This window comes from Ursus maritimus, unplaced genomic scaffold (assembly GCF_017311325.1).
Source record: "Ursus maritimus isolate PB19 unplaced genomic scaffold, ASM1731132v1 scaffold_33, whole genome shotgun sequence".
Lineage (NCBI taxonomy): Eukaryota > Metazoa > Chordata > Mammalia > Carnivora > Ursidae > Ursus > Ursus maritimus.
Genome location: NW_024425897.1, coordinates 3,688,966 through 3,713,707, shown reverse-complemented (window position 1 = coordinate 3,713,707; position 24,742 = coordinate 3,688,966). Strand labels below are relative to the sequence as shown.

Here is a 24,742-nt window from a genome sequence, read left to right as displayed (position 1 = left end):
GGGGTAAGCCCCAACTCACTCGGACCACATCACATCTAGTCGGCTCTGGGAGGCTGGAGGTGGGGGCAGGCAGCCATGCATCTGCTCCTGTCAGAACAGCAGGAGCCTAATGGGGCATCTGGGGCAAAGGGCACAGAACATCAGGAAGTCTGGGGGAAAGAGCCCCCAGGTAGAGAAGCACCAAGCCTACTCCTAGGAGCATCCTGTCTGCATTGGTCCGAGCCCAGGGACCCTCCTGTCGTCATGGGTTGTGGAGTTAAGGGGTAGGAGTGTCCAGCACCCCACATAGCCGAATCTGTGATACAGCCTGAAGGGAGGGACTGGTGGGTCCACCCCACCCACAGTGGGCCTGGCCCCCAGGGACGCATGGTGCCAGAGAGGCAGAGCCGTCAGAGCCACTCCATCTTTGATGCTGACCCCGTATGATGGTGCAAGGGAAAGAGCATTGCAGGCGTGAGGTTAAGGGCTGCAAAAGTAGTGGTTTATTGACCAGGCCAGCTTCCCCAGCCTGGTGACTGCCCGCCTGTGGGGCTCAGGGGGTGTAGGTTAGACAAACCCTGACAGAAAGTGGTCCTTCGGGTCCAAGGTCATGGGGGCAGGCAGAGATGGGAGTCGTGCCCACTTGCTGAAAGGCCATTCCTGACAGTTCCCAGTGGCTCTGGCAGGCATCAGACAAAGCCTGAGCACCCACATCCTAAGCAGGGGCCAGAGGGGTGCTGAGGCCCCACTTCCAGCAGGTCTCAGTCAAGGTCATAAAAAGGTGAATCCACATGAGGTTGGGGTTGGGCTATGGCTGTGGCACTGGCCCGGGAGCCACCTAGAGCCCCTCCCAGGCGAAGGCTGGAGGCCGAGTCTGAAGGTGGGTGACGATGGTGGCCCCTGAACACTAGGCTGGACGGTGAAAGAGGCTGCCTGTGCGGAGCCTCCGCTTGAGTTCCTGCCACAGCAGCTGTCGCTCCCGCCACACGCCCTGCACAACACCACTGTTCTCCAGGGCACGGCGCGACAGGTAGGGCAGCACCTCCATCACAGGGCCATAGGGCACATACTTGTACACAGGAAAGCCTGCCTGACCTGTACACAGGCAGAAGCAGTGAGTCCCAGCCCTGGACACCCCCACCCCTGCTCCCCAGGGAGGCCTAGCTCACCTAGTGGAAAGCTGATCTGGTCGCACATGCCCAGTAGCTGTCCAAAGTACACCTGGCGATCGGCAGGGTACAAGCCCAGTTCCTCCATCCTATAGACAGACAGTGCGGCAGGTGAGCCCCCGCCACCCCGGCCGGCTGCCACTCCCAGATCTGCAGGCATACATGTTAGCCTCCATCCCCTGCAGCATGGGCATGGCTGTAGGCTCTGTGCTGCCCAACTAAGCCTTCGCCCTCTGCTTCCCACCTCAGCCCATGGCTACCAAGTTCCCTCCTCCCCCTCCCACTGTGCTCTCTCTCCCTTCCCTCTTGTCTGCCCTGACCTCTGTTCTGGTACCCTGACCCAGCAAGGCAAGCCTGCCCCAAGGTGTGGCCTGGGGAGGCTCCCAGAGGCCCTCCCCTGCCCCTTTTTGAGCCCCTCTGCTTCAGTGCCACATCCTCAGTCCCTCGACCTGACCCGGTCTCTTGTCCTCCCCTTGCTGGCTGCTCTGTCCCATATAGCAGTACTAGCCACTGGTGACCGTGGAGCCTTTAGAAGTCTGCTGGCCTAAACTGAGATGGGCTGCAAGTATCAAACATATGGAATTTTGAAAACTGTGGAAAAAAGAATGCATTGTTTTTCTGAAGTGCTGAATACAGGTAATATTTTGGGTATGTTGGGCTAACTGAAAGGTATTATTAAAATTATCTTTTTTGTGTGGCTAATGGAACATTTAGAGTAGACGAGGCTCACGTTTCTATTAGCACTGCTCAGATGTTGGGGTGGGTGGCCCCCAACTCTGTCCAGCCTCCTCTCCTGTCCTCACACCTCCTCTGGTAGGATCTTACAAAAATTCCCAGGGTTCGAAATGTCTACTTGCTGAGGATTCCCACATTTTTACCTCCAGCTTCCTGTATCCACATGTCCAGACTCAACATACCTGCACCAGCACTCTGGAACCTGCCCTCATCCTTCCACCTCCCTCAGGGTATATTCAGCCTGGGTCCCCCTCACACCCACCCAGGCTGTCGGCCAGGAGTGTGCTTCCCTGTCTCCAGGGTCCTCCTCTTCTGTCTCAGGCCCCTGGCTCTCAGAGCACTGAGGACACCTCACCCTGGCATGAGGGTCATCCCATAAGCCCTTCCCCTCCTTCCCTCAGAGTCTGACTCCAGTGTGGGGGCCACCCAGTCTGAAGCAGGCCACAATCTCTACCACGTTGCCCTGGTCTCCAGTTTAGGTATCTTTGTTCCCCACTGGAACATGAACCCTGTTAGAGTAGGGCTGCCACCATATTGCTGCCTGCCTGACTACTGATGGTAGGGACACTCTGGTGGCTCCCACAATGATGGCTGCTGACCCCTCTCCACGCCCTCTGCCACGTGATTGCAGCTTCTCCCAGCAGATGGGGGCTCTCCACTTGCCATCTAGGCTGGGCCTCCTGACTTCCTTTGGCCAACAAGACAATAGCAAATGGGATGTGGGCAGAGTCCTGCCTTCTCCAGGGCTTCTGGAAGCATGAGGCCACCATGTGGCAAAGCCTGGGCTGGCCTATTGGAAACTGGACATGTGATGCAGTTCCCTGTGCTGCCCCTGCCAACGAATGAAGCCATTTAGGTCCAGTCAGGCCTCAGCTGACCACAGATGCAAGACAGACCCCAGGCCTCTGAGTTTTGCGCTGGTTTGCCACTTTGCCAAAGCTGACTCAGGCTGTCAGACTGAGATCCCTGATGTGGCACCAGAGACCCCTACCGCTTCCTCAGGGAAGGCAAGCCCAAACTGCTGCGGGCTTCCCAGAGCAGAAGCACAGAACCACGGACTGGAGGGGATGAGCCTCCTCCACGACAGTGGTATTTGTAGAGCCTGGCACAGGCCCAGGAGGCTATGAGAGAGGAGAGCATGCTCGGCTGGCATTCCAGATGGGGGCGGGCCGTGTCCACGGCAGGAGGCTGCCCCTGCTAAGATGGTGAAAACAGACATGTTCTGGTGGGAAGACTCAGAAGACAGGAGGAAGAAAGCCCTTCTGAGGACAGGTTACACCTTTCAGAGTTCCACTGTCCTCTGTGAATGAATGGACTACCTGTGATGCCTGCATTAAATGTGAGTGGCCAACCAGAGCCTGCTGAGCCTGTAACTGAAACCTAGGAGGGCGCCACCTTCCATACCACTGACCCACACGGGGGCCTGCCACTGTGCAGGGGTGCAGGCCCCCAAGTGCTGGGCGAGGGGTGCAGGGAGGCTCTTGGTGTACGTCGTCTAGTGGAGGACCCTGGTGCCCTCGAGGGTTCAAGCTTTGATCAAGTTTCCATCACAGAGTAATATTTTTAAGTCTAAGGGAAAACCAGATTTTAAGATTTACAATTTAATCAGGTGTTTGTTTTAAAAGTCGGGCTAGACCTAATTTTTTTTTTTTTTTCTTTTTGCACTGAGCACAAAAGGTGCCCCTGGCCCTCTGACATCCAATGACAAGGTTGGGGCATCCAAGGCAGGAAATGAGCACCTGGGAAGTCCCTAGGGATGGAGAGAAGAACGCGGAACAGTCCTGTCCAGCTGGGACTCCACTCGGCCCCCCACCCATCCCACGGAAGCAGTCAGACACGACCCTGGCAGGGACTGTTGGGAGGGAGCCTCGTCAGTCTGCACTCAGCCCAGGTGGCACTAGTGGCCTCGGTGCTCTTGTCCCCACCCTGATGGCCATGACCGCTGTGCATGAGAAATCACGGTTTTCAGCTGCAGTTTCAGGCTGTAAAAAAGCAGTGCCATCACAAGCAGAGAATAAATGCCTCGTCACTGAATGGGTGTGGAGGGACCAGAGTCCACTCATCAGGCAGTGCCCCGCAGGTGCCCAGCCTGGCTGTGCCCTGCCCTGGCTGTGCCTTCACCCCTCCTTCCCAGAGCCCTGCTCAGCCACAAGCCTTGGGTACTCTGCTTTGCTCCTGGGAAAGGCTGGGTCCAGCAAGGCTGCCGCCGCTGTGCTTTCTGCGGGGCCTCAAGCCCAGGAAGGTGGCAGCTGGGGCTAGAACCCCCCGTGTGGTGCTGCTTGGGTTAAGACAGAAAACACGAAAACATGGTAATGACACGAGTATTTAAGAATTTACTTCACCTTATTCCTATATCTGACTTGTATGGATTCTACCAAAGTTTTGCTCCACAGGAAAGGCATTTAAAGAGAAAACAGACTACATTAAATTCCAAATGCAGTTTAAAGCATTTAAGAGAAATTATTTATAAATCAGGTGACGCGCCAGAGGCCTCCTGAGGAGTGCTGACGTTACACACCGTGCATTTCAGGAAGCTACGTAAATCACCGAATGAAATTTAGTTTTTGAGTCTGCAACTTTAATAAGTCAGGTATTAATTTTAAAAAACCAACGTAACTGCAAATAGCCTTTTTGCTACTGCAGTGCCAATGCCCAGCCGGGCCTGGGAGGCAGGGGGCCTGCAGGACGCTAAAGCTGCCACGCCAGCTCACCACACAGACGTTACCCCGCAAACACCACCGCGGCTGGCCGGTCAGTGTGCACGTGCTTCCAAAGCACTCCCCCCTCCCCCTCCCCCACTGGGGGTGCCTACCTGCGCAGCGTGAAGTGAATCGTGTCCTCATTGTGGGAGGCCACCATCACTTTGGCCTTGGTGTTGTGCTTCAGCTCCTCCAGGACATAGTTGAGGCACCTGAGGGGAGTGCCACATGAGCCCCAACCTGCAGAGGCCACCGGCAGGCCCAGGGCCAGCCAGCCAGCCCACTCCTCCCAAGTGAGGCCACAGCAGTGGGACCAAGGCTGCACTTGTCATTCCTCAGCACCTCGTGGGTAAGAGAGAAAACAGGAGCAGCACCCAGGGCTAGACATTCGACAGGGCACTAGCTGGGGCACAGTGCCCCAGGCACCCGTGACACATGCACCTTCACTTCCGGGAAGGTGTCCACAAGGAAATTAAAGGCCTGGAGGTGGGGGGCCTCCCTCTGCACACAGCGTAAGGGTGCTACCATCTGGCAGCAATGGTGCATGTCCTCGGACCCACCAACTCCACTGCTAGGAAGGTGCCACAACTGTGTCCTCGCCTGTGAGTACATGGGGGCAAGGTGTGCTATGGGTCACTACTGTAATGACCTGGATGGGCACGCTGCTAACTGGTGGGTTAACACCGTGGGCCTGCACGCGGACACGGGACGGTTCAGATGGGTGTTACACGGAAAAGCAAGGGCACAGGGCTGAATGCATAAGGCCAAAGCTGATGTGGGTACACACATGCCATACTCGGAAGCTCTGCCGGGGAGGAAGCGGGAACCAGGGAGATGCTCAGGGTCTGAATTTGCAACACACATACAGCCTCCTAGAGAAAAATCACAGGCTCCGCCTGTCCCTGCTGCATGACAAGTCAGCAAGATACACGGACCAAAAGCAGATGCAGACAGTTGATGACCCCAGTGTGTAACAGGGAAAGCAAACGGACTATATACAAGTCAGGAGGGCCACTCAGGGCATATCCCTTGTCCTAAGGGTCACCAAGGGCTGGCTGGGGGCTTTTCTGTACTAAAAAGGCACCTTAATAGTTTTTGGAAAGGGTAGAACAAAAGCAGAGGATTCAAAAAATAAACAGTAAATTAAAAGCAGAGGAATTAGTTCTGGCCTCAAGCATAAGTCTCCCTCCTGCTCCTGCAGAGGCTTCTGATACGCAGGGCTGCTGCCCCTTCAGATGGGCGTCGTGTGGGCTCAGTGCCAGCATCCCTGCCCTGTTCCCTCACTCCCCCTCCCAGGAAGCCATGAGGCCCTGGGGGCCAAGGAGGGCTGGCACACCTGTGGTACATGGCATTGGTGGCCTCGTACGTAGGGTTAATGGGGTCCTCATAGCCGATCTGTGCCGCACGGGTACGTTCCTGGGCCATATATGCACCCCGCACCAGCTTGGCCCCAAAGCACCAGCCCTCGCGGCGAGCCAGCTCCACGTCCAGGGTGACGTTGTCATAGGCGTCCTGTAGAACCAGGGCCAAAAGTTGATGATGACCAGGATGAGGCCCCCTGCAGCCTGTGTCCCCAGAGGCCCAGGGACCCAGGGTGACTATACCCTGGGACACCAGGGCCAGCAGCAGCTGCCTGACCTGTGGGTGGTTAGGGGAGCTGGGAGACAAGCAGGAGTGAGGAAGGCCCCTTAGATATGGGGATTCTTCTGTGTAGCCTGGGACAACCCTGTTGGGGGACAGACTAAGTGCCAGCAGCCATGGTACACTCCAGAGTCTCCCTGGGCTGACTCAGGGGCAGGGATGTTGAATGCTATGGGCACCTGACTGGACCTCCCCCGCAACCAACCCACTTCCCCCCACCCCCTGAAGCCTGGATACCCATCCTACACCATGTCTTCCAAATACTTGCCTGGTTCCAGAGGACCCCAGCCCAGGTTTGTGCTCAGCTATCCCACCCTGAAGCACTCTGGGCTCCCTGCGGTACGTGCAAAATTCTGAGCAAGTCTTTTTGTAGGGAGGGGACCAGAGCTTTCATCTGATCCGATGGGACTCGAACTAAAAAATGGCAGCAAAAACAAGTGACTCATGAGGCCTTCAAAATGTGGGGATTAAGGTGCATGAAACAAACTGATAAAAGGCTCCTTCGCCTTCCTCCTACCTCTTCTACACCCCGTCTGGGATCTGATGCCCGGAGGAGGGGCCGGTACCCAGTTGGTGACAGGGCCCCGGGCCCTTCTTCCTGCTCAGAGTCCATCACACTCAGCTAGAGGCCTCTCCCAACTCCAGCATGGGACTCGGAGGGCGGCACCCCTCACCCGAGGGCCGGCAGGACACGGCAGGAGGGGGCCGTACCTTGAGGTAGCACTGGTATGTGTTGAAGATGAGTGGCTTCTCCACATTGAACTTGCGCTGCATTTCCAGGGTCAGGCGGCTGATGGCCGGCTGGAAGTAGGTCTGCTCGGCGTCCACCATCAGCCGCACGCCCATCTCGGTGGCTTTCTAAGAGGTGCAGGGGTGGGACAGAGGGTTTAACTGGTGTCAGGTGAGACAGGTGCCCCCCTCTCTGGGCACATCCCAGGGTCCTCGACCTTGGCCAGGATGTCCATCCTCTGCATCATCCTCGTCATCTGCAGCTCTTCCTCCTCCGTGAACCGTGACAGCAGAGGCTCCAGCTGTCCTGTCTGGAGCAGCACGCAGTCAGGCCACAGCAGGCCTCTAAGCCCGCACCTCTCAAAGCTACCACTCCCACTGCCCAAGGGCACCCTCTGTGCAGGGCCTACCAATACTCAGTGCATGGTCCCCAGGACCCACAAGGCCACTTCATCCCCACCCCTTCCCTGCTTTTAGTAAAGATCAGTGCCCTGTCTTGAGGCCATCTGGCTACTTGGTACCCCAGAACCTTGCTGCCAACCAGCACCCTCTGACTCACAGGGCTAGCTGCCCCAGGTCAGGCCTGCACCCAAAGTATCTGCTCCCACAGCCTCTCCAGGACCCTGGAAGGGCATTCCCCTTCTGCTCCCACACAACGGTAAGGAAGTAACCCTTGACCCATTCAATCACCCAGAGGGGTTCAGCCCCTAGCAAGGAGAGGGCTCGGAGGAAGAACGGTGGCTACAGGCAGACAGGGACAGCTTGCAGGAGATTGACAACACAGCAGTGGGGACAGAGGCACCATCCCCAGATGGTGGCCTTCGGGGAGCCAGCAGGTCAGCAGAGGGCTGGTGCTCAGCAGCAGGGGGCACCTATCCTGGAGGCCCATAGGGCACTGGGCCCTCTGCTAACACCACATGCCCACTAATACCGCCCAGGGCACTCCTGGTGGGGCCTGGAGCATGGCCCTCTGTTGGCCCTCAGTCAGCCGGGGCCAGATGCTTGTGGAAGGCACTGTTTGTGGGATGTTTTCCCGAGGTGCTGCTGCTGCTTTACAACCAGCTTGAGGGGTGGTTTCAAACAGAGTGCAAAGTCCTGGCACTTCCCACAGGCAGGATGGGCAGGGAAGGGGGTTCTCATTCCCTGGTGAGAATGAGAACACAGGCCAGCCTAGTGACTTGTTTTCTACACACACAACTGGGCACAAGTGATGCTATGGAACATCTGAGGTTAGGCTGGACAAGGTGACAGTGCTCCCGCCTGGCTCTCGGGGGACACTCACCCTGGCAACCCAGCCACCACATGGTGAGGAAGCCCTGCCCCATGCACAGCCAGCATCAACTGCTGGCCGTGTGAGCAGGACCCCCCCACAATGACCCCAGCTCCCGCCACCCTCTGAGAACTGCAAGGGAAACCCTGAGCTAGAGCCACCCAGCTGGTCAGTCCAGAACTGCGATGGGGGATAACAGGATTACTGCCATTTCAGGCCACAGAGGTTTGGGACGACCCAGCATGCAAGGATAGATGACGTGGGTCTCTGTCCCCCTCTGTGGGGCACTCAGGGATTTGTCTTCTTCCTCCGGACCACAGGGGTGTTCTGCGGCCAGGAAGGACACTGATCTCAGCCAGCTGTGTCCCCGGCTGCTGCCGCAGGGTAAGGGACAGGGAACATTTCCCCTCTCAACCTTGCACCCCAGTGAGATAGAGCTCAGGGGTGAGGGGTGGTCACCTGCATGTTAGGGACCACCAGGTGCTTGGAGAGCTCAGTCCTGCTATCAATGAGGCTGCTCCAGTCCAGCAGGTCCAGGGTGCTGTGGGAGAAGTTGCATCAGCACAGGGGCACTAGGATCTATTGGGGGGCCAAGTCCCCAAACCAGCCCATGCCTTAAAAGAGCACCCCAAGCCCAACCCCCACAAAACCCACCTCAGTTTTCAGTTTTAAAAGACAGATAAAATGTTAACATTGTCCTCTGTTTACAAAGTGGAAACCAAACCCAGGCCATTCTTGCATTGGAGCGACAGCAGCTATTAAAAAACCAGGGCGAACACCAAGAACACCAGGGGCCATGTCAGGCTTGGGAAAGAGCCAAACACAGGAGGCCAGAAAGGAGGCAGACCTTGCATGTAAGGGGACAGCTGCTACCAGCCCAGGGGCCCTGGTGATCTCAGTCCTAGCTTCCAGACCCCACGGGATGAGGTGTGGGCCCCTCCAGGATCTCAGGGGCCCTGACCCTCCACCTCCTGCCATGTGGGTCCCAGGAAGGGCTGAGTGTGGCAACCTTACTCTAGGACCCAAATAATTCTGTGAGCAGCCCTGCCAGTTCAGAGGCACTCCTACCAAGCTATAGTCTGGACTAGCCCTGGGCTAGCTGCAGCCCCAGCCCCGTGGACTCCAGGCTCCCTTTCAACTCCTGCTGTGTGTCTCAAGGAAAAGGTCCTTCAGCACTGTCCTCCCTGGCCCATGCTCTCCAGAAGGGCAACCAGGACTGGGAGAAGCCATTGGGGTTCTGCTGGAACCACAGCTGAATCAGGGCAGACACTCCCAAATTCCCAGCTTGGGGGCTACTCTTACCCAGACACACCCAGGGTCTCCGCAGTGAACCAGTTCTCAATCTCCGTCCTGGATGCGATGCCCATCTTTGCCACACTTTCCTTGAGAAGTAAGAAGTTGCCAGTCCCATGAACCTGCCCCAGCCCCGTTCACTAACATCTCCTGTCCCCAGCCCACCCCCACATATCTGCAGTGCTCTTTTGACTTTATGACACCATTAGTGCGAACAGGGTACAGTCTTGGTTTGTGTTTCTGCCTCACAGACAGGTCTATTCCTACCTGGCCCTGATTCCCCTTCCTGGACCCAAAGCTCTGCAGTACTCTGCCACCTGCAGAGCAAACCCCCCTCCTCAAGCCCTCCCACCCCGCATTACTCGGCCCCTGTTCAGATTCCTTCCCAGTGGACCCCAGCTGCTGCTGTGGGGAGCAGAGGGGGGTGCTACAGGCCTCTGGGAACCCACCTCAAAGACTACCTAGCCAGTTCTTCCTGGGCAGGGCTCCTCCCCGAGCCCCACAGTGCCCACCCACTCATACCCACCAGGGCAAGGCCGTCCCACCTGCAGCACAGCCACCTCCAATTTCGTATCCATGGCAGCCAGACCAGCCTTCCCGTGCTCTGCAGCCATTTGGTGAAAGAGTCGTCTCCACTTGGTCAGCACATCTGAGAACTGCAGCTGCAAGTGCAGGCCTGAGCCACCATCTACGGCACAGGCCCAGATTCCCGCCCCCAGGACCCCCGCTGAGCCCCTGGGCCCCCTCCTGGCTCCGCCTGTGTGCCCGGCGCCCAGCACCAAGGTACCAGCACAGGAGCTTTCACTTAATGCTCACAGCACCCCCAAGGTCTTACAAACTCTGCACTGGAAGGTTCTGGCACTTACCAGAAACTGAGGTCTCCCCAGTGCAGTGAGCTTGATGGCTGAGAAGCCATCATCACTGGCTCCGCCTGTCAGAAGCCACAGGAAGAACCATTAGGGCTCCAGAGGGGGACGAGGAGGACCAGGAGCCTGTGCCCAGAATCTGTGCCACTCAAGAGTTGGACTCATCTCACCAGACAGGTGATGGAACGAATGGCTGGCACGGCCCCTCTTCCTACCAATTACCTACAACATACACGGTACTGGGTCTCCCTACAGATGGGTCCCAAGACCACCATGGAGCCTCGAATGACCCAGTGCCAAACTGCTGACAGTGCAGTGGCGCCAGCAGATCTCTCCTCCTTTCCCCACCCGGCCCTACCAGGGGCTGCAGCCATGTCCACGGCAGCCACACTTCCTGCAAAGGCCTTCTGCTCCCCAGCACGCCTGCCTGACCATCCCTGGAACAGCCCTAGTGGCAGCTCGGCCATCTCAGGCTACGGTGAGTGGCACCAGGGGCCCCTGCCAGGAACCCGCCCCCCCAAACAGAAGGGGAGAGCCCACCAAGGAGCCACATATGCTGGGCTGGCTGGCTAACCACTTATGGGCAGAAGGACAGTGTTCCTACTGAGCCCATAAATACACATGCCCACCCCACCTCGGAGGCGGGAACAGGCAACTTGACAGGGTTTGTTAGCCACGTGGATCCAGTAAGCCGGTGGGCAAAGGAGCCGACAAGACCGGCCCATTCTGTCCCTGCTTCACGTCCTCGCCCATGCCACCGGCACCCCAGGCTGCCCATGGCCGGGGGGGGCAGGGGTAGGGTTCACAGAACACAGAAACACCCAGCAGAACAGACGGTGGAACACAGACGGTGCTCAACCACACCTGCCTCTCTCCTCCCTCCAGGAACCCATGACCCGTCTTCACTTCTGTGACCTTTGCTTTAGGCAGAGCAGGCACAGAGGTGAGGAGGCGCCCCCTTGCTCTGGACCCGAATGGCCGAGTCTCTGCCTGACCACCTGGCATCTCTCCGGCACTGCTCTCAGAATGATGCTTCTGAGCACCACTCACTCCTACCCCCCACTAATGGAAGGGCTGCTGGGGCCACACGGTGGAGTTCTGCTGTGGCTGGGTGAGGCCCACCTGACTCGCCTCTTTTGGCGAGCACTCCACCCAGAGGCCAGGTGGGGAGGAATCCTCCATGGCACCAGCTCCTGGAACAGCGCAGCCATTGGCAAACCCAAGTGCCACGTGTGGCTAGGCTCGAGCCCCTGACCCGGACAGAAGGCTGCTCAGCCCGCTGACAGCCTTCCTGAGGTTCACATCTGGGCACCGGTATCCGGGAAGAGGCAGGAGGCGGCAGGCTGCTTGGGCAGGGCTGGACTCAGGCATGACCCCAGTAGGACCTGAGCCCAGCCTATGGCTTCCCCAGTGTCACCTATAGTCATCCTCATGACTGTCTGGGCCACCTAGAGAGGAAGCCCCAGGCAAGTGCTCCAGGGTGCGCTTTCACCCATCAGCATCTCCACACACAGGGGTCAGCCCTCCCTGGCAGGTGAACACCCAGCAAAGAGCGGGCCCCACCTGCAGCCTCGATGCAGCGCAAGAATGTCTCCATGTGGCTGTCACACTTGGCTTCATTGGCATAGAAGTAGGTGCGGGCACTGATGACACCGTCCCTGCGGTCTCCAAAGGCCCGGTGGGCCTGGTACTGCTTCTCCCTCTTACTTGTACCTAGAAGGGCAGGCACGTGGCTGAGCACACACAGGCTGTGTGCTGTGTTCTGCCTCCCGCCCAACTCTGGGCAAACACAGGGCTCCCCCGGCATCCAGCAAGACCTGCGTATGGCCCACAGCCCCGTGCCCTCGGGACTGGCTCCTCGGCGGCCATGGCCTCCCTACACTGTGTTGCCCACCACTCCCTGCTCCTACACTCACTGTTCCTTCTCCCTGGCTAAGCCCTAGTCACATGGCAAACCCGGCCAAAAAGGCAGAGCCCAGACCCGTTGAGGGCCAACGGGACCAGCACCCCTGGGAGCGTCCTGGGATGTCAGCAGACTTGAAGCACTGGCCTGGGTGCATACAGGGAGAAGCCATGTGGGCAAAGGGAGGAGCCTTGGCCCCAAGTCTTGCCTGTGCCCTTGAACCAAGGTCTCCCAAGGAAGGGTTGGGGGCGGGGGAGGGGACAGGTAGAGAGAATATTTGTTCCTGAACAGCCTCCTCTTACTCACCACTGCCCTCCCTCTCTACAGCTGACGTACAGGACCTGTGGGAAGGAAGAAGAGGGTGAGGGTCGGTCACACTACCTCAGACTGCAAGTGACAAGCATGGGTTCCCTGAGAGCAGGCAGAGGTGGGAGGAAGCCAGAGGATGAGCCCTGAACCCGACCTGACAAGAAGGGCTGTAGGGGAAGGGCTGGCTTAGTCCAGGCAGGTCAGAGTGACTCACGTGCCCCACCTCCCTCCTCACCACCCACCCCAGGCCTGCAGGGTCACCTCCCCTGAGCAGGGTGGGGCAGCAGCCTCACAGACCAACCTGGCCTACAAGCTCTACACCCTGGAGAAGCCTCAGATTCCTTTTGGGTAGGTGAGGAGTGAGTAAAACCGATAGCCGATAGCCCAAGGCATGGAATAGTTGCTTGAAGAAGGCTACTATGGGGGGATTCCTTCTGAAGAAAGGACAGAGCCTTGGGGTCAGTCAGGGCTGATAAGGAAAGGACCCGGGCAACTACCAGTGCACAAAATTCCCAGAGTTGAGGAGCAAGGCTCCTTGCTCTGCTCTATGCCTCCTACATGCGGCACCTCCACGAGGAGGCCGGGCTCCGGGCTCCCGCCCAGGCGGACACCCAGCTCCACCCCCAGCCACCGCCTGCCAGCCCCCTGCTTCATTCTTGCCCCTTAGGTGTGTCTTCCAAGCAACAACCAGAATTTTTCTTTTAAAATGCAAGCCCTCCCATCCTACCTGATAAACACCCCCAGTCCTCATGAGGACAGGACAGTGAGGCCAGCCTGAGACCATGTTTGCCTCTGCCCCGCACTCAGGCTCGGCCCAGCCACCCTGGCCTCTCTGCAGTCCCTCGGCTGTGCCCTCACTACCCCTGTCTGGCCGGCCCCCACCCTATGTCACCCCTACCCTAGACCCCTGCCAGAATCACAGTAGACACTATCCTCCTCTCAGTGGTTGTGCCATCTGGGACAGCAAATATCAGCTAAGCCTACTCAGATGAAAGGGCTGCTCACCATCACTCTGCCCCAGGCCTGGGGGTGGCATTCGAGTGGCTTCATCCATCATCTGACTCTGTATTTAAAGCCTCTTAAATCGGTTACCAGAGAAAGAGCTCAGCCAAAGCCCTGCTGCTATCCAGTAACCTCCCAAATGCTCAGACCCCTGGGGGCCTCTGAAGCTCCACCCATACTTCACAGGAAAGGGATAGCGATACTCCCCTACCCCCACCCCACACTTGAGACAGAGGTAAAGCCAGCCATGCTGCCGAGAGGGAACTGCACTTGCAGTGGCCTCAAGCCAAGTCAAAGAACCAAGGCAGCTTTTGACCTCCCTGCTCCTACAGCAAGTCGGGGGGCTGCTGGTCACCTTCCAGGGAGCCCTCCCTTTGGACACCGGCTCTTGTGTGACCCCAGGGCCCATAACTGGCGACTCTGAGCCAGGATACCCAGGTCAGGACCCAGGAGTCCCCGTAGCTAGGCCAGTCCATAGGGGCTGGGGGCTCCGCATACTGCCGCACAGCCCACAAGGCCCCAACCTGGGGACAGGGGACAGGAGCCACTTCGTGCCAACTAGACATGTGTGCCTGATGCATAGAGAAGGGTGAGGTATCACTGTGTGACAATATTTGACTCTGTAACATGAGGGAGGGGTGGGCCCCATACAACAACATCCCCACTGGGAACAAGGAACACCTGTAAGACCAGCCCCAGGCTGTGGCCCAGGTACAACCAGGAAAAAGCACGATTTGGGCCCTACCATCTACACTAAGGCATGGGTCTCATCAGCAAGGATGGTGGCTGCTGGGGACTCGGGCCTGCTTTGTAACCACACAGCCCATGGCTCAGAGAAACATGACTATTCATGTCTCCAAGGTTCCTGCCTTCTAGGCAGGGTGCATTCCATTCACGTGGGAAATCATTATCTACAAGTCCCCCAGTGGCCCAGCACCGCGTAAGGTTCCTGCTCAACACTTCCACAGCTGGTCTGTCCACCCTCCAAGCCCCAGCCAGGCTCCAAAGGCACAGGGGAGCACGGGCCACTCCCTTCCTCACTGCCAGCAGGCCCAGCAGCAGGAAGGCAGAGGCTGCAGCTGTTTCCATCGGGAAGCTTCCTGGGCACAGACAAGACAGCAAGCACTTTAGCAATGGACTGAGCAGAGGAGCCGGCTTGGCCACACTGCCATGTGGTCAGGGGACAACAGCCTGTCTCTGAGCAGATGGCACCAGGAAGGAGCAGGGTCACACTCTCAACCAGGCCTGGTGGGTGGGTCATGAGAAGATGAAGATGGCAGTTGCCAAGTACAGTGGAGGGGAGGAGGGTCATGTCACCAGTGGGGAAAGGAAGTATCCTGTGCATACGCACACACACACACACACACACACACACACACTTGGACGTGGAAGAGGGAAGAGAGTGTGCCCAGGGGCAGAGGGCAGAGGAAGGTGAACATCAGTGGCCCAGGGGAGAGGTGGCAGGAAGGCCCCAACCATCCTCTTGGCCGCCTCCAAGCTCAGCTCACTGCACTGGCAGATATGTTGGCTGGATGCCTTTTAGGAAAAAGAAGAAAATGAGGGGAGCCCTCTCTGGCTCTCTCCTGGGAAAATGCAGGTGGCAGGAAGGAGTGAAGCACCGAGAAGTCCAATGGAGCCCATTCCCATCTGTATACCTACCTCCCTAGCCCCCCAGGCCCTGACTCCAGGCAGCACCCAAGTCCTCTGTGCACTCTGCACCACCAGTCCTGGTAGAGCTGCCACCACCCTGGGGCTCCACCTCCAGCCAGCCCTGGGTCTGCATAGCCAAGACAGAGGCACCTGCCATCCAAACTGTCCCTGGGTGTCCTTATCATAGCCAATCATTGGGAGATACCCTAGCCCCTTATCCCCACAGCTCCCAGCCTGCTGGGGAGATTCTATGGGGTTCCTCTCCTAGAGCCAGGACCCCGGCCTCTGCCTTCTGCCAGGTGTTCTGGGAAACACCATCCCACCCCAGCCCTAGATGGCCACTCTCTCCCTCCAGCACCTATAGCCTCCCACCTCCTGCTTCCTACCCCAGGGAATCCTTCCTGGGCCCCCTACTCAGACCCTTGGGAGACCTGCTGGGTGTCCTGTGCATTCAGCCACCTCCATCCTTTCTGTGCCTCACATGGTTATGCCCAGGGCAGGCCCGGCACCACCTGTACCCTCCCTTCCCCAATTCCTGAGGCCTTAATTTGGGGTAGTGGCCTCTATATCACTCCCCAGAGCAGGGTCTATGGGCCTCATGACAAGACTAGTGAGACAGACCTCTGATCCCCGCCCCCCAGGACTCAGAAGCAGTTCTCTGCATGGGGGTTGTAAGGATGGGGGCTGCATGGCTGGAGCCACTCCTGACCAAGAACACCCAGTAAGCCAGGCAGGCTATTTGACAGTATAGATGTTCAATCAGCACCTGCAAGCCTGGTTCTGCCCCCTCAGCCCAGGCCTCTCCAAAGGCACTGGGCCACCTGGCAGCAGAGCAAGGCATGAGTCTTTGACACCTGTCACTGACATCGGATGGTGGTCACCATGTTAGGATGGGAAGGACCAACACTCACATCCCAAAGCCCACAAGCGGGGCTCTTTACAGCATCAGAGGCACAAACATCAGGGTGGCCCTGGGGCACAGGCTCCCTGGCTCCATGACAGGGCAAGGCCAGCCCACCTCCCCATGTTCTCCTTGCAGAACAGGCAGGAAGTCAGCCAGATCACCCTGGGAAAAGAGTCTTCCTACCAGAGGGAGGAAATCCCATTGTGAAACCACTCAGCCCTCAACACAGGCACAGCAGGGACACAGGGCTCATTAGTCATTCAACAGGCAGCCCCACTGAAGGCTGCAGCTCCACAAGGAATACACAGAGGGGTGCCAAGCTGGAGAACCCCGCCTTTAAGACAGCAAATGGCTAGGCAGGGGCTGGGTTCCCCAGGCCAATCCGCTGCTGCTGTTGCTGCTTGGCTTGGACATTCTGTTCCCAGGGCAGGAGCCTCATGTGATGCCTTTCTTCTTCCTCCCCTCCTCTCTTGTCCCCAAGCCAGAGCAAACACCCCAGCCTGAGACAGGGCAGGTTACTCAGCAGGCTTGTCCCAAGCCTCACGTGGTCAGGCACAGCTGCTGTCAGAACTAAGGGTCCTAAATGCAAGCAAAGGCCTGACATGGAGGGATGCAGGTACCAGCATAAGAACTGGGCATTTTGTAAAGAAAGGGCTGGTCTTGCCTGGATCTCTTGGGCAGCCACCTCTCCTGGAAGCAGAGGGCGGCCTCATTCTCTAATTTTCTTCTGTGGCCCAAAAGAGTGGGTCAGGGAGGTACCCATCTGTCTGTTCTCACTGTGCGGAGAACAGGTCCTGCAGCAAGAAGAGACCCTAGGCCAGCCTGCCACATTGCTCCTGGCTGCCATTCCCTTCTGGGACCTCTGGGTGGGCGCCAGGCCTGGCAGGCTCCACACTCACCAGGCAGAGCCTATCTGCTGATTAGGAAATCCTCCCAGGAGGGGAACTTGGGTGGCTCATTTGGTTAAGCACCTGCCTTCGGCTCAGGTCATGATCCCAGGGTCCTGGGATCAGCGGAGAGTCTGTTTCTCCCTCTCCCTCTGCACCCCCACCCCGGCTCATGCTCTCTCTCGCTCTCTAATAAATGAATAAAGTCTTTTAAAAGGGGGGGGTGTAGCGCCTGGGTGGCTCAGTTGGTTAAGCGTCTGCCTTCAGCTCAGGTCATGATCCCAGGGTCCTGGGATCTATCCCCGCATCGAGCTCCCTTTTCAGCAGGGAGCCTTCTTCTCCCTCTTCCTCTGCCTGCTGCTACCCCTGCTTGTGCTCACTCTCTGTCAAATAAATAAATAAAATCTTAAAAAATGAAATAAAATAAATTAAAGAAAATTAAAAAAAAAAAAGAAAGATAGAAAAGAAAACCCTCCCAGGAGCTAGGCAAGAGTGAGGCAGTGGGGCCCCGTCCAGCAGGTTGGCAATCCCTCTGAAGAGATGCTTTAGCACAACAGGAAGCCAGAGCACCTCCTACGCCAGGGTCAGCAAACATCTTTTATAAACCCTCAGGTAGCATCTATCTCCAGCTTTGTGGGCCATATGGCACCTGCCGCAGCTACTCAACTCTGCCCCTCTAGGGCAAAAGTGATGTGAATTTCATACACTTTTCACATGTCACAAAATACTATTCTTGTTTTGTCTCAACCATTTTTTAAAAAGTAACAACCAATCTCAGCTTGCAGACCACACAAAACCGGGCAGGTCGGCTGTCCCCAGTCTCTGCCCCTCCTCCAGCCTTGTGCATACAAGGCCTTTTGTGAAAGTCGTCATTCTCACAGAACAAAACTGCAAGAACCCCAGGAAGGCCGCTGGTAAGCAGGCTGACCAAGCTCTCCTAGCCTTGGGGGGCCTCCTCCCAACCCAGCCCCAGCTGACCCCAGGATGCTTTGGGGTTACGACCAGATGCCCAGGTGGGCCTTACTCCATCTCCTTGCGCTTGGCCTCCTCGGGGCTCAGATCCTCCTCCACCCCGTAGTCCAGGATGGAGCCCACTCCAAATGCCCTGTTGTGCCGGATCAGGGGCCGGATGGACTCCTGGTCCTCGCCGGCCACAAACTGCCCGTAGAAGGTCATCTTCATCAGCTTTTCAAACAGCCTTTGCCCCAGAAGTCTCCTGGTGAGATGCAGCAGCTGAAAGGCAAAAGGAAAGGGCTGTCCTGGCTGCCCGGCCTCCCCTGTCCCCAGCAGGTCACCCTTGTTCCCCCGCCCCCTTTGCTCCAACCATAAAGCCCTGACACACTCTCCCAGGGCCAAACTTGACTCCTGGCCTTGGTTTAACAGTGGACACCACTGGCAGCAGCTTGCTTCTCAGCCTGTAGCTACTGTCAATCCACTCCTCAGGGAGGGCAGAGATCCCAGAGCCCCCCCCCAACCCCCCCAACAACAGCCACTCACTTCCCTGCCCTGCACACTCACGGATGACCCCAGTGGCACACAGCAAGTGCCTGACCATCACTCGATGGATAAAGAAATGAATAGCAGGTCTCTCTAGGAAGAGCAGCGGGCATGTTCATCATAACATTCTCTGTATCCACACCTCAGTGGGTTATGCCGGGTAGGAGGACGATTTGGTACAACTTCCTAGCAGGCGAGCACCCAGATTTTGCAATGTTTTGTTCACTGCTTATTCCAAGTCCCTAACACAGTGCCTGGCAAGGGGCCGGTCCTCCAGTGGTTGCTGAGCAGATGAACACATGGTAAATTCCGAAGGAGTCTAACTTCAGCTCGAGCAAGCCTTAGGCTAACAATAAGCCAGGTAAGCATCTACAGAGTCTGAGAGATGAGAGCCCATTGTGGGACCATTGGGGACTCAGTACAGTTATCCAGGGCCACAGCAGACCCAGAGCTCGAGTGCACGTGCCCCTGAGGAAGACAGCTGCCCATAAACCACTCACAATCACATTTTGCCACATCCCCGACTTCTGCCATCATTCCTTCCAAGTCCAGAGCCACTGCTTTGTGCCTCGTGCAATTCTAAGCTAAACAAAACAGATAAGGAGCTTACATCCTAGCAGGGGAGGGACCTCGAAGAAGCAAGGTTCCTCCACAGAGTGATTCAGAACAGGGGTGAGGGAGTGATGGATGGGAGATGTTTGGTGACTTAGATCCAGAGAGGGGGGCTTGCCAAGACATGGAGGTGGCATGGAGCCCGTGCAGTGGGACAGCCAGGGCAGGAAGGAATGAAGAGAGCGGCTCCCCGAGGCTGGAAAGGAAAGCTGCTGGGAGGGCACATCTGCCACTTGTCTGGGAATTCCTCTGTGTCCACTATCCCCACGCTTAGCTCCAAGACAGAGAAAGCCTGAGGTGTGTCAAACCCAGTGGATAGCAGGACCCCTTGTGTGAGGAACATCTCTTGGGATCAGGGTTTCGGGGACAATCTAGTCGAAGCAGAAATATGAGCAAATCAAACAGCCTCATCCCCAAACCAATCCTGAGCATCCCCACACTGGCCAGAAGGGAGACATGCCTGGAATCGTAGGTTGGTGCTTGGTGGAGACGCCTCAGGAACAAACCTGAGGGCGCCACGGGGCGTCCGGAGGACAAGGTTCTCCAGGCCATCCCCTCTGCCTTGCCATAGCCTCTCCGTAGCACCCGGTTTTCGTTGCATCTCATTGTTTTTATAAAGAGGATAAGAAACGGAAAATGAAAGACCGACTAGGGAGAATGGGCCAGGCTGCCTTGGCCCCACACAGCCCGGGCCAGCGGTCAGGGAATCCATGGGCCAGAGCAGCCTTGCCAGAGGAAAAGCCGGGTCTTGATTATATCAAAAATCTCCCCAGTAGTAGGTGGGGCAGAATCGGACACCTGAAAACCATCTTCTGGCTCTGGAAAACCCTGACATCGTACGTGTCAGCTCTAAGAACTGTCAGGAACCAACACGTGTGGAAAGAGGCCAGCCATCCACTCTCGGGCCAGCAAATTTTCCTGTCCAGTGCCACATGGGAAATAACGTAGGCCGGGTGGGCCACACAGTCACAGTCGTAACTACTTAACCCTGCTAGTCAAGCACGAAAGCAGCCACGGCCAATGTTAATCAAAGAAGCAGGAGCAAGGCAGATGCTGGAATTTGGCCCAGGGGAGCCCTGGGCTGGTAACCTCCTATACACCCTGCACTTTGTGCTGACCAGCTCCCCAAGGGGAGGCAGGGCTCAGAGGGAATGGCAGGGAAGGCCACCCAGGTCACCGAGCCGGTCACTCACCCTCTCACTCTGGCAAAAGCCAGCCTGTCACAGAGGGCTATGGAGCACATGGGGCAGGGCTGGCAATTCTAAAGCTAACGCCAGAGCAAAGCCACCCCTTGAAAAACATCCTGGCATCAGGTGTATCCCTGGGTGGCCCAGCCTGACATGAAGGCAGCCCCTACTCTTCTCCAAGTGGGGGCATCCTTCGTGGGTTTAGCAACCTGCCCCAGGAACACATATACTTGTTTTCACTGTAAAAGACTCAAACAGATGTGTGCAGAGCAAGGAGGGGTAAAGCCAGTTCTCTCTCCTCCCTGTCCCCCAAGGCCACCATCACCATCTATCCTGTACCCTGCCTCTTCTGTTACCGCCTTCTGCACTGGCTTTGTCATGGAAGACCTGAATTTTCTAAACCCTTATCTTCTGGCAAGGGAGGAACCCTACTGGGTCCCAAACCAATGCAGCAGCTCAACTGGGGCTCCTTCAGGCTGACACTCCCTGGGAACAGATTTGAGGATCCCCAACTGCCCCCACAGGTGCTGCAGATCCACACTGCTCAGTAGAAGGAATTTCCACCCCAGGCCAGAGGACAAGTTAAGTATATACTGGTTCTGGTGAGCAGTCCACAGCCCTGCAGCCTGGCCTCTGCCCCATTTCCCCATTTCCTCCAGTGCCACGCACCAAGGCCACTGACACCAGTGTGACCACTAGCAATGTTGTGATGGAACAGATGCCACAGGGGGCACACAGAGCACCATTAGTGGGCTCCCTGAAGGTGTCCTCGGGGCACAGATGGGACAGGAGGGAAGCCTGGGAGAAGCCTCCCCATGCCTCCAGGCACCCTCAGTGGTCCCTGCACTCCGGCACTTTCTGGCATGTGGACAATGGTCACCCACAGTACCCGACGGTCTTCAGCTCTGCTGGCTTCTCCTCTGGCTTTGATCCCAAGGAAGAAAGCTCAGTGCTGAGATGGCAGAAATATGCCCTGGATGGCTCTAAGCCTTCACTCCCTCCCTTCCGGCCACATGGCAGCAGGCAGGGCTCCTGCACCACTCCTGCCCCACACATCCCAGTTCCACCCAGCAGTCCCATGATGCCCCAACTGCAGGAGCCAGGTCCCTGTCCTTGCCCTCCACAGAGACCTCATGGCCAGCCATTACCCTCTAGTCGTTCCTGCCCCCCAGCTGCCTTCTCCCTCCTGACTGCTGCACCTCCAGAACTTGCTGCTCCTTTCAGGCTGTGCCCCAGACTCTGGTGCTCCCCAAAGGGTTCTCATCACCTTCAACCCCCACCAGGTTCCTTGACCCCTGAGTGTCCCATTCCACCCTCCTCTCCAGTTGGCCTGGGCGCTCCACAGCCACAAATTTGCCGCAGAGCATCCACATCTACCACAAACACAGATAGCTTCCCAGTAGCCTCCACATCTCCAGTTCCACCCCTTCCTCCTCCGCATTCCCCTTCCACTCCTGCCACCAACAGTCCTAGGCTGCATCTGAGTAAAACTTCTGGAGAGACCCAGTCCAACACTCCACTGGCCTCACCGTCCCCTCAGACCCACCTGACTCTGACTTTGTGGCCTGTACCCTCACCTCCCAGCCACCGTGTTTTCACCTTCACCTAAGCCTAAAGTGTGGCTTGGTGCTCTTCTTTGGTTCCGCCTCCCCAGCCTCCTCCAGGGGCCAAGGGAGGCAGTACCATACGCTCAGCACCGCCTCACTTGAGAAATCAACACCGCCCCCATGAAGAGCCTTCCAGACCCTTAGCACCAACAACTGCACCCTTGCAAACTGTTCCCAGGATCACCTTGAAATAACTGTCTTTTCCACAAGTCCAGACTGACAGTGGCTAAGACGGTGTTCTGCTTTTTACTTCCCCGAAGCCCTCACACTTTTCACAGTTACTATGTTGAAGTAATAAAAGTTGTAGTTCAAGTGGCTTCCCATTTTCCCCAACACGTTCCGAATGGCTGTGTCTAGTGAGCTCCAGAGTCACATCTTCTGAGAACTCTGGGTTCCCAGGCCATAAGTCCTTCAAAACGACCAAGACTTCCCTTTGGGCAACATGGAAGACACTCAATTTAATTTTCAGGTGGCAACTTTGCATTACTGCAAGCAGCTTATAGCTTAAAAATTCAGAAACTGGTCTTTGTTTTTAGTTAGTAGTAACTGGCATATAGGAAAATTCACGAGGCCCAAAAGGGAATGCAGGAAACACCTCCCTTCCGGACTTCCCGGCTACAAGCGATGCTCAAGGGACCCCGATTTACAGTAAAACTTCGTGAAGGTTCCGGAAACACACAGAGGATCCAGCGCGTGCCCCTGCTTGCGCGCCGCGATGCGCACCTACCCACCTGCCCGCCCACCCACCTGCCCATCCGCGCACCTGCTCGTGGTGCGCCAGCAGCACGGGCGAAGCGCACAGGCGCAGCACCAGCAAGCTGCGCACCAGCTCCCAGCTGCGCCGGCTGCGGTACGCCTCTTGAGTGTTGCCGAAGTCTATGATGGGCACCGGTGGCCGCGCGGCCTCGGCCGCCCCGCATCCTGGCGCAGTCTCCCGGCCTGCAGCAGTCGGCTCGCGAGCCGCCGGCGCGGTAGACAGCCGGGCGAGGCGGGGAGTGCCGGTGCACAACACAGAAACGATGCGCCTCAGAGCCATGGCGGGGCGTGCGCGCGCTTCGAGGCTGCTTAAGTACTCCCCTCCGGCCCCGCCCCACCGGCTCCGCCCCGCGCTCAGCCGCGCCCTCTCCTCCGGAGACCCCGCCCCGCCCTAGGGCGCGCGCCCCCATCTTGAGCCACGCCCTCTCCGGCCGACCCCCGCCCCTCGCCTTGAGCCAGACCCTCACTTCGGGAGGCCCCGAGCCGCGACCTCTCCTAGGGAGGCCCCGCCCCGCGCCTCCCGCCGCGTCTTCCAGTGAAGTCCCGCCTCGTCCCCGGGCCCGCGCCTTCGGTCCGAGAAACCGCGCTCCGCACCCTGAGCCGCGCCCTCTCCTTGGGAGACCCCGCCCCGCGCCCTTGAGCCAAGACCTTCACGTCGGGAGGCCCTGAGCCGCGCGCGACCTCTCCTTGGGAGGCCCCGCCAAGCCCTAGGAAAAGCCCGCCCCACGCTCCGAGTCATTCCCACTCCTAGTGAGGCCCCGCCCTACCCCAGGCCCCCAGACCCCTTGCTAGGAAAACCGCGCCCCGCGCCCCCAGCGGCTCCGTCTCCTCAGGAGCACCGCCCCGCCCCGCCTTAGGACCGCGGACCTCCGCGGAGGAGGCCCCGCCCCGCGCTTCAAGCCGCGCCCTCTCCCAAGGAGGCCAGACCCCTGCGAGTTCTTGAATGGAGTGTGTTCTGCGGCAGCCTCGGCCACCGAGCGGCGCTAAGCGCGCCTGAAACCCTGCTTCTCAGCCTGTGGCCGCATCCCCGAAAGAGACCTTGTCCCCCTGGCTGCTTATCCCCGGCTCCATCTCTCCCCTAGGAGACCCCGCGCCTCCCGCGACCGGATACGCAACCAGGCGTGCGATTTCCCCCTGGGTTTCCCAGGTCTCTATGCGGGCCCTGTGGGTCCGGAGCCCGCGAGTCAGCGCCACCGCACACCTGTATTCCCGGGCTCCTCCGCTGAGGCGGGGAGGGTGTAGAAGCCAGCAAGGCCGGAAGGCGGTGCCGCTTCTCCTGGGAAGCCGCCCTTCCTCATTCCTAGGCCTACGGCGCGAGCCTGGAAAGGAGGCTCCTTAGGGGCTTGCCCCGTTCTGTTCTCTCCGTCTTCCCAGTCCCACCGCCCACCCAACGCACAGGCACGGACTTCCAAGTTCCCCTTGGAACCCCTGCAACCCCCACGGTTCCTACCCCCAGCCTCCCCTTCAGGCCCTCGGTGCTGCTGCCCTTGGAGCTGACGGCAAAGCCGTTGCTTTGCCACCTCCCTCAGGCCTCCCTTCACTCCTAAAAGCCTTCCCACTCTCTCCCCCTCTGCCTCCGACGCCCTTCCTTCCAGCACCGTGGGTGACCTGGCAACGGAACTCCAGATATCGTCTCCTGGGAGGGACCTGCCTTGACTGCCAACCATAGCACCCTCTTCCCCATCACTCACCCCTCGGCCCCTCCTACATCTCATCAGGACGTTCTGGCACTCCAACAGGTGCTGGGTCTGACTGTGGGTGGCAGCCTCGCTCGGCCTCACTCACCTGGTTTGCCTGGCTCACTATGTGCTTCATGCATTTTGGTGCATTGGATGTCCCGTTCGGGACGTACCCATTGGGCACTGTTGACGTTTGGGGCTGAATAATTCTTTGTTGTGGGGCGGATCTGTGCATTGCAAGATATTTATCAGCCTCCTTGACCTCTACCCACCCGATGCCTGTAGCATCCTTCCCCCAGACCTTACTAATGTTCCCTGTGGGACACCATCACCACTGCTCTAGGTCGAGGGAGGCTTCCCGATGCAGT

The 24,742-nt window shown here is 58.0% G+C and overlaps 1 protein-coding gene across 3 annotated transcripts; it reads right to left on the bottom strand.

Moving 5' to 3' along the window:
* Nucleotides 1-459: 459 nt before the first annotated feature.
* Nucleotides 460-22,956, bottom strand: LOC103669266 (proline dehydrogenase 1, mitochondrial). Of its 3 annotated transcripts, XM_040619606.1 has the most exons (14): nucleotides 22,703-22,956; nucleotides 18,061-18,269; nucleotides 12,591-12,625; nucleotides 11,945-12,094; nucleotides 10,382-10,446; nucleotides 10,061-10,177; nucleotides 9,525-9,604; nucleotides 8,682-8,763; nucleotides 7,171-7,263; nucleotides 6,935-7,081; nucleotides 5,919-6,094; nucleotides 4,696-4,794; nucleotides 1,149-1,237; nucleotides 460-1,074 (listed from the first exon to the last, which is right to left on the bottom strand). In XM_040619606.1, exons 2-14 carry the CDS (start codon nucleotides 18,216-18,218, stop codon nucleotides 887-889), a joined length of 1,479 nt encoding a protein of 492 aa, XP_040475540.1. In that variant the 5' UTR covers nucleotides 18,219-18,269; nucleotides 22,703-22,956; the 3' UTR covers nucleotides 460-886. The 3 variants fall into 3 exon arrangements, with proteins under 3 accessions (XP_040475540.1, XP_040475541.1, XP_008695815.1); XM_040619607.1 differs by lacking the exons at nucleotides 460-1,074; nucleotides 22,703-22,956 and having other exon boundaries at nucleotides 1,094-4,158; nucleotides 18,061-18,302; XM_008697593.2 differs by lacking the exons at nucleotides 460-1,074; nucleotides 22,703-22,956 and having other exon boundaries at nucleotides 1,094-3,865; nucleotides 18,061-18,302.
* Between the last annotated feature and the right edge of the window lie 1,786 nt (nucleotides 22,957-24,742).

Coding starts and splice junctions, on each gene's coding strand:
- LOC103669266 (XM_040619606.1), bottom strand. CDS start 18,218: ATGAAGATGACCTTCTACGGGCAGTTTGTGGCCGGCGAGGACCAGGAG. Junction 12,626..18,060: donor GCCAAGCGCAAGGAGATGGA/GTAAGGCCCACC, acceptor TCCTTCCCACAG/GTCCTGTACGTCAGCTGTAG. Junction 9,605..10,060: donor TGGAGGTGGCTGTGCTGCAG/GTGGGACGGCCT, acceptor TTACTTCTCAAG/GAAAGTGTGGCAAAGATGGG.